The sequence below is a fragment of the Aphelocoma coerulescens genome, chromosome 3 (assembly GCF_041296385.1).
Source record: "Aphelocoma coerulescens isolate FSJ_1873_10779 chromosome 3, UR_Acoe_1.0, whole genome shotgun sequence".
NCBI lineage: Eukaryota > Metazoa > Chordata > Aves > Passeriformes > Corvidae > Aphelocoma > Aphelocoma coerulescens.
In genome coordinates this window covers 83,887,278-83,903,372 of record NC_091016.1, presented here as the reverse complement: position 1 = coordinate 83,903,372, position 16,095 = coordinate 83,887,278, and the positions used below count along the sequence as shown (strand labels likewise).

At 37.5% G+C, this 16,095-nt stretch overlaps 1 protein-coding gene and 1 long non-coding RNA gene across 8 annotated transcripts in view; one reads left to right on the top strand and one right to left on the bottom strand.

Annotated features, from left to right (window-relative positions):
- Positions 1 to 41: 41 nt before the first annotated feature.
- On the top strand, positions 42 to 9,227 carry LOC138108433 (uncharacterized). The gene is made up of 3 exons (XR_011149959.1): positions 42 to 224; positions 3,450 to 3,607; positions 9,139 to 9,227. It is a non-coding gene; the product is annotated as an uncharacterized lncRNA (long non-coding RNA).
- Positions 5,814 to 16,095, bottom strand: part of USP45 (ubiquitin specific peptidase 45) — a 49,093-nt gene continuing 38,811 nt past the window's right edge. For 3 of the 7 annotated variants that reach the window (XM_069011084.1, XM_069011083.1, XM_069011087.1), the window contains 7 exons: positions 14,556 to 14,612; positions 13,070 to 13,213; positions 11,143 to 11,812; positions 9,361 to 9,458; positions 8,900 to 8,986; positions 8,290 to 8,443; positions 5,814 to 6,974 (listed from right to left, as the gene is read on the bottom strand). In XM_069011084.1, the coding sequence (XP_068867185.1) occupies positions 6,841 to 6,974; positions 8,290 to 8,443; positions 8,900 to 8,986; positions 9,361 to 9,458; positions 11,143 to 11,812; positions 13,070 to 13,213; positions 14,556 to 14,612 (1,344 nt within the window). In that variant the 3' untranslated portion in view covers positions 5,814 to 6,840. Of the gene's footprint in view, positions 6,975 to 8,289; positions 8,444 to 8,899; positions 8,987 to 9,360; positions 9,459 to 11,142; positions 11,813 to 13,069; positions 13,214 to 14,555; positions 14,613 to 16,095 lie in introns of those variants that run through there. The other 4 variants (XM_069011085.1, XM_069011086.1, XM_069011089.1 and 1 more) reach the window with 4 other exon arrangements.

Genomic DNA, 16,095 nt, shown 5'->3' with positions numbered 1-16,095 from the left:
GTTTCCCTTGCCCGGGGGAGCCGCAACGCCGCGTGGCCGCCATCTTTACTGCGGGCAGCCCCGCCGGTTCCGCCGCCGGCGGCTCTGCATGGCAGCCGCGGCGGGAGAGGGAGGCGGGGACGGGCTCCGGCCTGGGAGCGGTGGGAATCAAGCGGGATTTACGTTCCCGCCTGCAATAGTGTGAGGAGGCTCCTGGGAGGCTCATTAGCTCCGTGGCTCCACAGGTAACTGCTAGTCAGAGTGTGATCCGTGTTTCCAGTGCGGGGTCGACGTGAAAGTATGTAAAGCTGGTAGCCAAGCGTGTAAGTACGTAAGCGGACAGGCTCTGGGCAATGGCCCTACACTGAAATACACAGTAACTTCTGTGTTGCACAGCTGCAGGGTGTCAGCATTCAAAGTCAGGCCAGCGGATGGCTATCAGGAGTGTTTGCGAAGCAGGACAATTCTCTAAGTAGTTTATTCTAAATATTCAAATTAACTTCTGTGAGTTCTACCTTGAATTTTTCCTTTTATTTTAAGGTACAAAGAAAAAACAAAAGCACCTGCGGTAAACAGCTCTTCTTGTATCGTCACTGGGGATGATTCTGTAGGCAGGGACTGAGTAATTCCATTCCTTTGTGTGGAGCAGAGGTTTCCATTAGCTGGCACATTACTTACCGCTGTGATCACTGCCTTCCTTCAGCGACATGCATGTAAATGCCTAAAACATCCCCAGTCTCTCTGATCATTGCATAACACTTTATATTAATACCCACACAGAGTAACAGAGTAAGTTAACTTTTATAAATCTGTAGAAAACTGAAGGCTTCAAGAAACTTCTGTAATGATTTCAGTGTAAGATTTGTCAGTGCCACTTAGGCTACATATTAGTGTTAGCTGAAGTGTTCTAGATTTTTCCCCTTTTGTGTCACGTGGAATGGCAGAAGTGTTGTGGAAGTGCTTTCCATGGACAGAAGTGTTGTGGAAGTTTTAAGTCTGTCCAGTGTCAACTCACAGTTAGAACTCTGGAGTGATGCTTATGGATGGACAACCTTCCTGCTGCTACTGAAACCGGGCATGTGAGGGAGTCCCACTCTTGGTCCTGGTCTTATCACAGAATTACAGAACTCACTTCTTGTAAAGGGAACAAACTTTATGCCCTTTGCCACAGGGGGTAAGGCCGGGGATATAACCAGGGTAGCTTAAGTGTTCAAGGATACAGATTCATCTCTGGGGAACTCTTCCACAGGCAGTGATGATGTGAGACAGGAGAAAAGCAAAAATACGTGAACTCAGTGGTACAACATACAGCTTATATTTAAATAACACAGTTTTCCAAATGGCTGCATATTTTATTTACATATTTTTCTAACAATATATAACAGATAAAAAGACAAAATAAATAGATGACAAATGCAGCTATACTCTCAGAAACTTGTTAAAGCACCTAGGATAGACTGGAAAACTGGTAAGACTTGTGTTTTTAAAATAAAGTCTGTATGTAAGACCCTGTTTACTTAGTAATATTTGGAATTAGAAATCTACAAAAGAAATGTACCATGTATCAGCACTGTAGTCCAATTCTAAAAATACTATTTGTTATTTAAATACCTGCAGAGTAGAGTCAGACTATTAGTTCAAACAGATGAAAAAAAGAAATTAATGAAAACTAGATGAAACTTTTAACATGCTTGATTTATTGCTCACAAGTATTTTGGACTTAGCAACAAGATTTTTGATTACTTGGATTGTCTTTTGTGTAAATGCAGGCACACATGAACATATCAGCTATTATCTCCATGCATAAATCACCGTCGAATCAGAACTCAACTTTGTGGAATGGCTAAATAGGGAATGGTGCCTATTGACACAGTGGTTTCCTTACTGAGTACACTACAATGATTCCCAGCCACACAGCCCAAAAGTAAAAAAACTCCTAAACTAGCAAAGTAAGGAGGTAATTACTAAGAACTCATAAACCCACTCAGAATAAATGCTCTTCTGTTTTCTTTTAAAAGCAGTACTGCACCTTTACCTTTTGTACTAGAAAAATAGTAGAAGCTGCAATAGACATAAGAGACATTCTTGACACTTAAAAGTTAGTGTTTTCTACTGCTATAAATGAAGACAGAAATATTTATAACTTTATATAAAGTAGAATGTACACCAAGTAGTTTTGAAGTGGTTGCAATGCATTGCAATTGTTTTATTAGAACATACAAATTCACTTAGACTTCTTAAATGTTGTGCAAGTCAAGTGTTTTGACTTGCACTAAGACATCCATCTGAAAATATATTTTATAATCTCATTTACAAAAAAAATAGATTACAAATAATTTTGAATAATCACTTTTCCACCATTTCTGCAATTTGTTTATACACCAACAGGAGAGGTACAACAGCTAGAACAGCTGGCAAAATAACAGCCTAAGATATAGTAAATAGACACAGAAGCAATAATAATCTGTTCTAAAATAATTCTACTAAAATGATTCTACTGAACAGTAGCGGCATTTCTTTCACATAGATACATAAATCTTTGTATGAAGGCATAAATTTGTACAGGTACAGCAAAAGAGGGTCCAGATATTGAAAACTAAGGAATATCAAATCTTTGTTTAATCAGGGCTGCTGTAAAGCTGTTTTCTGAGGGGTGTTACCACTTTTTAATGAAAATTGAATTTATTAATTTTTGTTAACAGAAGAGTTGTATTTGAATGCTTTCTTTGTTCCCATCTAATTTTGTTCCCATTTTAATACATCTTAAGAGTTTCTACTAAAGAAATTACTCCTTTCTTAGTTACCAATATTTTTGAATAAGATTTTTACAATGGGTTGAAAACATAGATGCATTAATTTCATGTCCCTTTATGATCCAGTTTGTGTTAGTATAAAAAAGAAGCATACAGAGAAGCAAATGGTGAAGTTAAGACATTTCAGCCTTTTAATGAATTTATAAACCACTCTCACCTGCTACCACTTGAAATCCATTAGCAAGAGCACTTCATTGATACACACAGAGGGTGCAGATGGGAAAGGGGAGGAAGGTTTGGCAGACTGCATGGATGTAATTTTCTAAACAAAGGCGATTTTAGTGTGTACATTTTGGGCGGCAAAGTTCAGGGTTTGTTTTTCCTTCCCCTCTATTTGTAGCCATCTCTTAGGAGAACAGACTAATGCAAACATAATGTCTGTACACATATTGTAGACAGGTTAGTATAATAAACCTTCCCATCACTTTTTGCCACTTTTGGCATAAATTATATATAAATCCAAAGATAACAAAGCTCTTTCTTATAATCTGTACTAATTGCTTAGCTGATGCAGTGGTCTTTGTTGATGTCTCTGTTCTGGGGAAACTTTTGTAGGGGGTACCAGTTGTCCATATATGTAAATCAGGTACTTCCCATGGGTGAGGTTTACTTACTGATGAGTGAGGAACTGTTTAATTTTAATCCTTTGTTTTACAGGAGCTGTCTTGTGACTGGTCAGCAGAGAGCTGCTCAGGAGTCACAGCTTTTCTCAGGGATTGGTGTTGCAGCCTGTAGGCAGAGTCAGTGTGGTGGTGAGGACAGGCCAGACTACAGCTACAGTAGCTCTTCCTGCAAGAGCTTTGCAAGTTCACAGAGTAAGTAATGAGATTGGGAACCACTATGTTATGTTTAAGGATCAATGAAAGCAAAGAGATTGACACAGAGGCATATGGAGACCCCAAAAACATAAAGATCAGATGGGGCTGAAGAAGAAAGTTGTGGTGCCCTTGTGAGAAGGGTGGGATGAAGAGAAAGCCATTTTGAAACTATTCTAGACGAAGACACAGGTTACTGCATTTTCTCAGGGTGGGGGACCACAAAAGTATGGTGAAGCTCTGTAAAGAGTAGATGCTGTAGGCCTGAAGAGATTTTTGGTTGGTAACATAAGATATTTTAAGGAGAATCTTAAACTTTCAAGCCCTTCACTTAAATTCTGAAAACACATAGCTTTTCAGTAGTGTGCACGCATCTGGCAGTTGCAGGAAACTGCAGCTCCTAGACTCTAGAATCATATTTAACATTCTAGCACAAATAGGATGTACACCCTTGTTTTCCCAGAATGCTCTGACCTTCTTTTCTAAGTCCTGATAAGGAACTATAACAAGTCTTCAGTATACACATTTATGTAGTTTCTTTAGAGCCAAACTTTACACAAAAACCTATGTCTGTCTAAAGGACATCGTGACTTGCATCTAAAATTGTGTGTGACATCTTGCATTGGTCATCAGTTTTTTCACTTCGAAGGCATAACTTCACCTGTTGCCTTCATTTTTAGAGAATGCTTCCTTCTATGGTATTTTCATACCTGTTCCTGACTCAAGGCTTAGAGTTCCTGCCAACACAGCTTTTTATTTCAAGTCAGAATGCCTCATCCAGGGGCAACAGTGATGGCTATCTTGGATAAAGGCATTGGCTCTTTTTCATGGTAGTCTCTCTCCATGTTTTATAAAATACCTAACACAAGTAAATGGTCCCTGGCTGTTAATGAGAAAATAATCCTGCCAGCATCTTTTATGGCATCCTAGTCAGTTATGTCCACTTGGGAAAATTTCAGCAGTCCAATCTGCAAACTCCAGATAAAAAGAAGCCAAGACCACCTCAGGAATTTCCTGAAAATAGCATAAAAAGTAGGAAGTAACAGGTTAAGAACCTTGTTCTGTTTCCCTCCTAGTTGCGCAGTCTAGGGAAGTAGTTCTAGGCTAAAAAGTAGATCAATACAGGTACTTCAGTAGTTCTACAATCGTCAGCAGAAGGAGGAACGTCAGGCACCAGCTACTCTGTCTGCTTTAGGGTGGAGTTCTCCTAGCAAGATTGTGTCACAAAAGTGACACTTAGTTGCCATTTGCTATGACTGTTGCCTGTAACTAATTCTGAGTTTTAATCACTTACATACAAAGAGAAGGCAGGTGTGTGTAGGTGGATGAATGGTATGGGAAGATAAGGAGCTAAAAGAGAATTAGGGTATTTTAACCAACTCTCCTCTAAACATCTTTCTTTCTTACTTAGTGTAGACTCAGGTTAAGATGTTGTTAGCTGGAATACAGATGGCTAAAGCTGGCTGCTTGGTTTCTCTGAGTTTTACTACTTTTGGGTAGACTGAGACAATTTTAATTTGTAGAAGGAAAAAACCCCATTGTTTTGGCTAAAACACATAGCCTAATTTTGATCTGAACAGAGGAGTTTTCCTTTTAAAAATAAAATCCTGTGCAACTAGGGGCTCACTCCATTATGACAATCAGTTGTATGGCCTACAATCCTTACTGCCTGCACAAGAATGTGCAAGTACTGTGGCTGTAAGATACACCTCAGGAGTTTGAGCAAATTTCAATTCTAGCAGGCTGTGCCATGTTCTTATGCAAAAGAGGGAATGCAAGTGGGATGAAGCTCTGAAACAGAACTAGGGAATAGGAGAGTCAGGCAGCTAGGTATGACAACATGTGCTACAGACAGTAATAGGGACAGGATGTTTTTTCATTAAAAAAATATTACTATAAATGAAAACAGTAAGCATGTATTAACAGCTTTTTCTCTACTAAAGAGCAAGTCATAGAGGATGGAACTGTTACAGAAGTAATTTATATTTAAGTAACTGCTTATTAAATAAATCAATTACCACATAACTTCAAGTAGTCATCAGGTCTTGACCATAGAATGTATCTGTTACTCTCTGGGATGGAAATAAGAAATTACCAAAGGAAGTAACACCTCAAAACAGGGCAGTCAAAAAGTCTACAAAAACCAGTTCTGCCACTAGGACACCTGCTGTCCCCCACTGCTGACAAAAGGAAGTCCAGACATGTATCAGAGGGCAAAAGTCATCATTTACTGTCCAACTCGTACACACAGTGCAAAAATAATTTATAGTTTATTACTCCTGTCAGAAAAGTATTCAGGAACAGATAAACCAGTTCATGTTTAGAACCAAAAGTAACAGCATTTACTGAATTATGCTTAAACGCTGTACATACACAAGCTTATATGCTGTACATTGTCATAATTGTGAAGTTGAAAAATTACTAAATACAGAAATTGTTTGCAATTCTCTTTCCTAGAAGGTAAAATAACAGTATCTGTTGATGGATTTATGGTGTGTGTATATATCTCGGAGGATATCCTTACGCACACCAAGTACATACTTACATTGAAGCAGGAGTACATTGCTATACCAGTGCCAGTTGCAGAAAACTGAAAGGGTACTGGGTATCTGAGGATTCACTGCCACTATTTAGAAGCCATCATTTTCCCAATCTATTCCCAGCTCTTATCAGGAAAGTGCATTACCCAGAGACAGCTGTTGTTACTCCACTCTGGAAGGACTCTGTTTTCCAATTACTAAACATGGAAACGACACAATTTGACAGGTTTTTGTTTGCAGGAATCTTAACAGCTGACATCCCACCCAGTGATGGGAAGGGTCTGGGTTGGATCAAAAGAAGATGAACACTTTGTATTGTTACTGTACACCAGCAAATCCAGGCACTTAACGCTATCAGTATTTCTATTCTCAACTGTTCTAGAACTATGGGCAAAAGCTTATCTTTATTATAAACAAAAACAAACTTTCCCTAGACCTCAGTAGGATAGGACATCATCTTACATTCTAATGGTACTGCATTTTAACGAACCCAGGAATTTTTAATGTTTGGCAAAGTGCATACTTTAAGAGAATCATTCAGATATTTATGATAGTTTAACTGAACTTCAGAGTCAAAATATGATAAATTCTCTACAAGATAAAGGCACAATATTTACAGGTACTCTTACCACTGCAGCTTTAAATAAGATAAACTAAATAACACTACCATCTTTGAAATCAAAGTGTTAAGAATTATAGTAATAATCTTTCATAAAAAAGTAGATATGCTTGTGCATTTAGTACTCTTGATTCTGGAACCATCTGAACATGGGCATCACTAACGTACACCCACTGTCCTCCTGATGCTCCCATGGCTTCTTTTAAACCTGAAATGCAGAAGCAAAAGAAATTTTTTCTTGTCTCTCACAACATCATCAAACAAATACAGTGGATATTTCGAAAAGCAAGAAAAGCTTCTAACCCACAAGAGTAATTCATTACTTAGATGCAGTCCGCTATTCATAGTTGGAATGTAAGTTTGAAACTTACATGTCAAAGAGCACTGTAATAGAAATTGGTGGAAGACAATGCCTGGCAATGATGCTGCCATGGCTTTTCTCATATTTTTTTAGAAAAGACATTTCAAGTACAGCTTGCTGAGTTCCAACAGTAAGTTATACTAGAACACAACCAGTTCTGACATTGAAAAAAGATCCTATTTTAAAAGCTGACCAGTGTAAAATTAAGAACATGAAAAGATCTAATCTGTTCTAATAATCATTGCAAGACAAGCATTAGACTGAAGGAAACTTGGATGTCATGAATAATGTAAAAGATTGTCTTACTGGAAATGAGCTTCAAATGCAAAGTGATACTACATAGGATAGAAAGGATAATGCTTGGTTCTCACTTTCCCCCAAAAGGGAAAGAGTAAATATATTTACCCAACTCTGACAGCGTAACGTATTATTGCTGCCACAAATCTTTTACTAACAGATTCTGATTCTGTCCTGGCAACTTATTTCATTCTGCATATCCATCAAGTATTAATAAGAACTAGTGTGCTGTTCTCAAAATGCCAACAGAAACCCTACACCAAACCTTATATCTTCCATGAAAAAGATTCCTGCTGTTCACATTAGACCGGAGTATTCCAGATTTTTAAGTATTAAAAAATTCCCAATCCTAAAATACGTAAGATACATAAAATGCTCAAATATTCAGAAAATGTAATTTAATTTAATGTCATGGATTTGACTGGTGTACTAAACCATTTTCAAATACTGGATGTATTATTTTGACTAGGAAAGAGAGGAAAGTTTTCCCTCAATTATCTGTTTAATAGCTGAATCAAAATTCCATTATTCACTCAGCTCTATATGGGATTAACAGCAGAAGTAGGATATGCATTGTGTGCAACAACAACAAAAAAGAACAATTAATAGAATCATAGGTTGGTTTGGGTTGGAAGGGACTTCAAAGATCATCTAGTTCTAACAGCTCTCCCAAGGACAGGGATACCTTCCAGTAGTCCAGGTTGCTCAGAGTTCCATCCAACCTGGCCTAGAGCACATGCTGGGATGGGGTTTCTACAACTTGTCTAAAAATCACAGATTACTCTCAGCTAAAAAATTATTTGCTATTAATCCCTGTAGACAATTTGGTTTACAGTGAAGGAAAGGAAGCTCTGTTTGTACATACCCAGAACGGTTTTAGTGGTAGAAATATGCTCTAGCAATTTCTTGGAAGATGTCCTGACTTTCACATATGCTGCATAATGACCACCTCTCATTGACCCACTGTGCTCCACTATTCCATAAAGACTATACAGCACTCTTGCACCATCCATAACGTTCTGCATTCCCAGAAACACAGAAAACAAAGGTGAATTATTTCACAATGAATTTTACAGGTGTCTTAAGTACCTATCAGCAGTACTATTCCAAAAGGGGCAAACAGACATCTACAGCATTTCCAACAGTGAAACACCTCTATTACAAGTACTCAGTAATCTTGTTAATTTAATTACCATAGAGGCAGTAATACTTGTCCTTAATGCTGTTAGATACACCAACATCACCAGGGCACCACAGCTTAACTAATACTAGCTAACATCTGTGATATTCTTGTCATGAATGGAATTGCACATAGTTACAGTTCTGATCTCAGGACACTATTTGAAAAATTCACTCTATAACTTAATTTAAAAAGGAAGAAATAATCATCATTATTGTCATCATCAATCCAATTTAACTTGTGATCAGGACAACAACTGCTGAAGTACAATAAAAATAAAGATTTGAAATGGTACCTTGCAAGATGCAGCACAAAATGGTGCTAAGTCTAAAATCAGTGGGAAATCCACATGCCTGTTTACTTTCCGTAGACTCAAACCAGCCTTCAAAAGAACAGAAAGGAAGACTGTAAAAGAAATATTTTTACTATGAAGCTTTTTAAAGATAATGTATATCACTATACTGTGACAATTAACCAAATCCAAGAGTAAGATTTTAACTGATTTAAACCTTCTTTGTTATGTTTTCAATACAGTGTCTACTACACATAAGCATGACAGACACATAAGGGGTTTCCCTGGATACATCAGGATGGCTAAATGCACTCTGAAGGATAATCACAACATCAGCATGTTTCAAACAGTGCTTCTACCAGGTCTCCATCTAAAAAGGCAGCATTGGGATCACAATGACACTTGAAGAATTGCTTGTTCACCAGTGGGGCAGAGGAATATACAAGAGGGGTTTGGCCTCTTACCTGGTGGAATCTTTTCAGGTGGAGAATAAGAATAGCAGGAACTGAAGAAATCAGCAGCTGTTTCCGAGCATTTGTGTAGACACCTTCCATTTTCTTTTCTGTATTTATGAATATGAAAATAATTTTTAAAGTGAAGGCAGTCATATGGAATTTTTAAAATATTTTCTAAACATCTGACAAAATAGATCTATGCTATGATGGTTTTGTACTTGTTATATAAAACACAAGGGAAATTTTGTGGAGTAACAGAAGAGTATTTTCTCATTTTTCTAGTTATTAATAAACATAATCTGCAAAATCTGAGCATTATTTTAGCCAGTTTTGTGCAAATCAGATCAGAAGCAGGAAGCCTGTACACTATCTAGGTCAGCTTGCACACTGAGATACCTACATTGTCTGTTACTATAGCACCCAACTTTCCTGTTAAAACCTAAAATAAATGGATGATCCCTGGACAAAAACTGGAAGGCACAAGTCTCTTTATCTATGCTAATGTCCTAATCACTAAGAGTTTAGTTTTCCATTCTTCAGTTCTTTCTGAATGACTACATACTTCATACTTATTTAAGAGAAAGGTCTGAGGAGAACTGTCTACTTCAGGAAGCCTCAGAACTTATTGGTTTGAGCATCCAGGATTGGGATATGTGACCTCCAAACCCCTTTGGTGCATAAGGCACGGAACACAGGGCTCTTACCAAATGTAGCACAGTGAAAACTCCACAGAAAAGCTCCACAGTAAAAGAGAACATGTCGCTAGCATTTATTTTTGCTGACAAAATTAATTTACTGGTTTTACATATGTTCAAAAGAAAATAGTTCATTTGAGGTATAATGGTTAATTTTTAATCGGGTGACTTCTACATCTTTCTGTTTTAGAAGGAAAAAATAAATAATGCTTAGTTGTGAATTGATTTTACTTTTCCATTTTTTATGGTGCCCACGGAACCCAAGTGTTATTTATATAGAACAGTCCAATGATGATTACAGGAATGATTATAAAATATTGTGTTTAGATTAATTTTTCTGAATTTACTCATGCTTAACTTGTATCTCTTCAGGTATCTATAAATGCACAGCAAACAGGCAATTTTTTGTTATTATAAGACATCCCTCTATATTTTATTTACAGATTATGAGAAGAGCTTAATTTCTTCATTATTCTGAATTTCAATACAAAAAAAACCCCAATCCTCCAGTCCTTTTAAAATGTTTATTTTTCATTAAATTTAAATTGTTTTTCTTATTCAGTGAATGCTTGGGCTATACAAGCATCAAGGAAAAGATTGTCAGAAGACGGTACTTCTCTCTCATCTCCATTCTTACAAATCCTGAAGTTTTTTTTCCTCTCTTCATTACAACTCTTTTTTTGCCCCTTTTCCATACGTAATTACATTACTTCCCTGAGTATGTAAGCTACTGGGGCTGAATATTACAGCATTTATTTCAAAGCTTTGAGGATTGTAAGGAACAGAAACAGCAGCAAAGATTAGTATCAAGCAGTGCATATACTCAGTTTACAGTCATCTTTAAATTCATTATCTTGGATAGAATAAAGATGCAAAATAAATTCTATGTTACATCTACAATTATGTTCTAATATAAAAATTAGCCTTGTTGCCATTGCCTGGTGAAGTTTTAAGTTGTTACAAGCAAGTTCTGCTTGAGGAGACATTTTCTATTTAGCCACAGCAGGGAGGCCCGTGCTGGAGCAATGGAAGAGCAGCCAGCACACAGGCTTTGGGAGGCAATGCTGGAAATGGTCCAGAGTTACAAGCACTTTACCTGTGGAGTTGGTTTTCTTCTGATACTTCTGTTTCCTCTCTGTGCAGCTCTCACATAAAAGCTTGTTGTTCCCCATTAAGAGCTCTACAGAGGTGAACTGGTAAAGGCAGGACTGAACAGAACATTCCTTTGAGCTAGTTATGTAGCTTTGGGAAAGCGTCTGGAAAGCATTTTGAGGGGTTTGGGATAGTGAGGATTTGCCTACTGAGAACATGGAATTATTTGATAAACCCAATGCTGGATCACCACAGCTTGGTTTCTTATCTTCATTTACAGGCTCACAGAAGCTAAGCTTGGATATGGCAGTGGAAATCATCTCTTCGTTGCTGTTGCTTGGCTTGTTGTGTGGCGTTTTAGGGTTTAAGTGGTTGACGTGCACACCAGACACGCTGCTGGGTGGGCTCAGAGTTGTTTGCTTCGAAGCACTTTCGCTTTCTGAGGCTTCACTGTCTGCATCAAAGCTGCTTTCAGAGCGGCTGGCTTCCTTCTCACTGCCCTCTGTCTGGCTTCCATTGACAGCTGCCTCAGCAGTGGGGTCTTTGGAGTACAGGACACCAGAGCTACCTTCCAGCTCAAGCTTTTTGGCTTTTTCCTGCATGATAACAGGACTTCTTTCTTCTTCCTTTGAGGAAGCTTTTCTGGCAAGCCGTCTCTCATGGTTCAATTGATTCTGTAAATTATGGCATTGTTAATTCAGTAATAGAGGGGAGAAATAGAAAGCAGATTTGTAAGCTGACACAACTTTTGAAACATGATTCAAATTCAAAGCAAATTCTTGGGGGGTTATATTGTTTTATATTCTCCATCTCTCATGTTTAAGATAGCTGTGTTCCTTAAGATGTTTTAATACTAATTTAGGATTAGAAACCTACACCCCAGTCAGCTAAGAGCATTATACTTACTGAGAGATCAATACTTCCCACAACTAATTACTTTTACTTTGTGACAGCTGTGGATGGCACATTTGAAGTGGTATTCGCTAATCTAATTTAAGCTTCTAAAAGGTTCTCAAGTTTAAGCTACTCCCCTCACCTCCCATGAGAGGCGTTAGTTGATGAGCAGCCCCAGAAAAAATTCAACTCACCTTGCAGGCATTTGTCATAGAATTAACTAAGGCATCCCTAGGAGGATGTTTGCTGATTTGAATATTACCTGAAATTGACTTTTTTTAAATCAAGATTGCAAGAAGAAAAAAAAGATTGCTTCCACAGAAAACTACTCCTATAGATTTAAAAAACCAAACCCACAAAGCTGCCATAATTTTAGGTGATTTGCAACTGTTCATGACTCTTTTCTTGCCTTCTTTTTTTTTGGCTGCTTTCCAGAAGAAATGAGCAACTTTCCTTCCTCTTTTTTATTTCCTTTATTTGAATTGGATCAAAATTGCAGTGGTACCAATGGAAATCCTTCCACTCACCTCAACAGGTTGAGTTTTAGGGCTTTTCTTCTATAACAATGTTTCTGTACTACTTCTTTCCATCCTTTCCTTTGTTTCTACCTCATGTCCTTTTTCTACTTTTCTCTCATTCTCTTCTCCTATCATTGTTTTATATGGTTATTTTATATGGTTATTTTTTCTTCACATGTGTTTGATGTGTTAGGACCTGATTCAGGAGAGTTTTTATGGTACTCAACAGAGCACAGACATTTGAAATAGTCCCAAAAGCAACATGAATTGAAACTAGCCTGCAGATTTTCTTTTTCCCTATAAATGAAACCCTGTAACTGAAAGCTAAATGGTTACCAATGACTGTCATTTCTCATGCTTCTAATGATGACCTAAATATTTAAAAATGAGTCTATGTCAGCTACATGTATACTATAAAACCCGACTGACATGTGTCAAAATTCCCTAGAAGTTCCCAGTCACCCTAGAAACTTCAGTTAACTCAGGATGACTGGTTAGTGTGAGTATATAAGTTCTTACCTTATCTTTTGTTAAAGTGTGTTTCTTGACAATTTTGGGTTGATTATTCAGTGTACTGATAGAAGAACAATTATACTGACCAAGATCTGCCTCCTGTACACTTTTACTTTTACCTGTTCTTCCCAAGGGCACAGGTTTTGCAACCTAAGAAATTAGACAGGAAATCAGGAAAGGCAACATGTCAATTTTGTTAATCCTTTGCAACCTACAGAAAAGATGAATGTAGGTGGATTTTTTTCGTTTATTTTAGAAAACAGTGACCTACATAAAACAATTAAATGGCCCCCTGAATTGTGACATAAGACTGGTTTCTAATTTTTTTTAAATCATAAACTCACTGTCATTATCTCTGAAGGTTCAACTGAAAGCCACAAGGAATATGAATGATACAAAATTTCTGTATGTAATACAATACAAAATAATCTATTCTATTATTGTATAAACACATGTGTAGCTGTATGAGATGTGAATTTATCAAAAGGGACACAGGTCCCTAAGTCAGTGCCTGGTGCAGTCTGTGACAACAGAGCTGCCATACACATGCCCCCATCACATTACTGGCAGCAGCACATCTCAACTGTAAAGGAAAGTGATGACTACAAAGTAATGCCCATCCTCAAGTAAGTGCAGCAACTGCTAAACGCCCACAGAAATTGCTCTCAAACAGAAGCCACGGAGTGTCCTTGTTACACATGGGAGCCAGGAAGCACAAGGGCCCAGATACTCAAAATGCTGCTAAAGCCTTAACTCCCACAGGCATCTGCGCTCAATGCACCAAGAAAGAGGAAGAATTTGTTGTGGAAAAAAACTGGTGTTTGGAGGAGAATACATTTTATATAGAAAAAAATATTACATTAATTACTCTCCCTTAAATGTAGATGGATATATGCAGGATGAGGGAAGAACCACTCTCAACCCACCCCCACTACTCTCAAATGAAAAGCCCAAGTTCTGAAAAAACAGTTTATGCCTTCAAAGGAACACAGCTCCTCTGCAGCTAATGGAGGTAATCCATGAAATGCTGAGAACACCAGAACAAATATATTCAAATATCCATTTCTACAGTGTCTCATCTTGTAGGTAAACATCAGCCCAAGAGACTCAGGTTCTCTAGATGCAAACCAATAGGTTAGAATCTGCCTCTCTGGACCTCCAAAAAAAGAAAAGGCTTATAATCATTCTATTTATATAAGTACACACTATTAAATTAAGCTAATCTCAGACTTATATATCCTCTAAGTTACTAGGGGCATTTGATCCAAGTTTGGACTAATTTAAAGATATATGCACTTATGACATTGTATGCCTGTATATATGTAGAAAATCATATAAGGAATAGATGGATTACAGTACATGTATTTATGGACGAAGTTACATTTTTAGGCTTGAAATCAAAACTATGTGTATATGCATAAATAACTTCATAAGGGTATTAAAAACAATCCACTGGAAGCAATAGTTACTTATTACATATTCTGTTTCTTACCCTCTCCTCTATTATAGGAAGTGAAAGATCAATGAAAGGTTCTTTTACTGTTGAAATCTTGAAGAAAAAGAGAAAGTTCACTTAAACACAAAGAACAGTATATGGGCTTAGTACATAGCTCCCTTTATTTAATCAATGTATTACCAAAAACTATACAAAAAGCTAATTACTTACAAGATGTATGAAACTACAATGAAGAACTTCCCACTAACTTTTAAAAAAAATTTATTAAGTTAGCTCGAATTTTCTTTCTAATACCACACAAAACTTCAGCACACAGACACAAAGGGCAAGGCCATTCATCTGGGCATGAACTGACTTGAAGCAGTGTGGTGCTCAGTTTCTCTGAGCTCCAGATGGATTTTCAAGTCACATGGGCCTCTGTGGTACCATTTTGCAGAAAGCTACCTTTCAGAGTTTCCTGATTCTGACACTTCTGCACAGGTGTTTGAGCTTTTATGCAGCAAGGACTGGTTAATAACAGTTAAGTGACAGGTTCTAACCTCATGCTCTCAGTTAAGATTAAGTCAGTCTTACTGGTTACAGTCAAAAGCTTTGTTAGATCTTTTCACACCATATAGTAATTGGTAAAATAAATGCAGTTACAGGGGAAAAGAGGACTGAAAAAAAACCAACCTCTTTTTTTGTACTGAGGTTTCATTTTGCCATGTATAAGCTGGAAATATCTTGCAAAGCATACCTAGACAATCTCTTTCAGCACTTTCCATCTGCCTTTATCAGATGGAAAGTTCCTTAGGCTCTCTCCCTTGCTGTTCTCGAATTCCTTCCAAAACTGACTTATCTTACCTCTGGAAAGACTGTGAAAAAAAACCTTAAAAAAAGAAGTAAAAATCACGTTGTACATTTAAGTCACAGTCATGCCATCAATTACCGTGTCCTTTCTCTTCTATTTGTGAGCCCATCTTCCACCTGTGACACGTGGTATGGACTGCAGGTTTATATGCAAGGCACTCAGGAACGTTTAGGTTCCTGTAGTGCAATAAATGAGACCAAAAGCAGTGTAGCTCTGTGACTGACTGCCTGGTGAGCCATGTTCAAACAGGGGTTCCTCTACTCTGTCGGTCTGCATGGCCAAACATGTATCAAAAATATCTTGCCAGTGCAGGCAAAGGAGAATGAAAGCTAAACTCTTCCTCGAAGGGCTACAGCTAGCATATTCCCAAGTCCTGTGCAGGCAGAATGTAAGAATCCAGCAAAAATAGATGAGACATGCAAAATACATACAACCTCTGTTTTTTATATAGTCAAGGTTCTTCATTGGTACTAGTAGCACATTGAAGAGTAATCTACACATCACACACAGGGAACTTTACCTGGCACTGCAGGACTGTGCTTAATTTTTCAGATTGATTAATTTACTTAATCTCTATAATATGAAATAGAATGTTTTAAACCAAACACAAATGTAACATTCAATTAGAAAAGTCATGCAAACAAGATTTTTCTCTTTCAAACTTAAAAGAAAATTATAAGGATCATGGAAAGCATTTTTGATGGAATGTCAGTAATATTAATTATG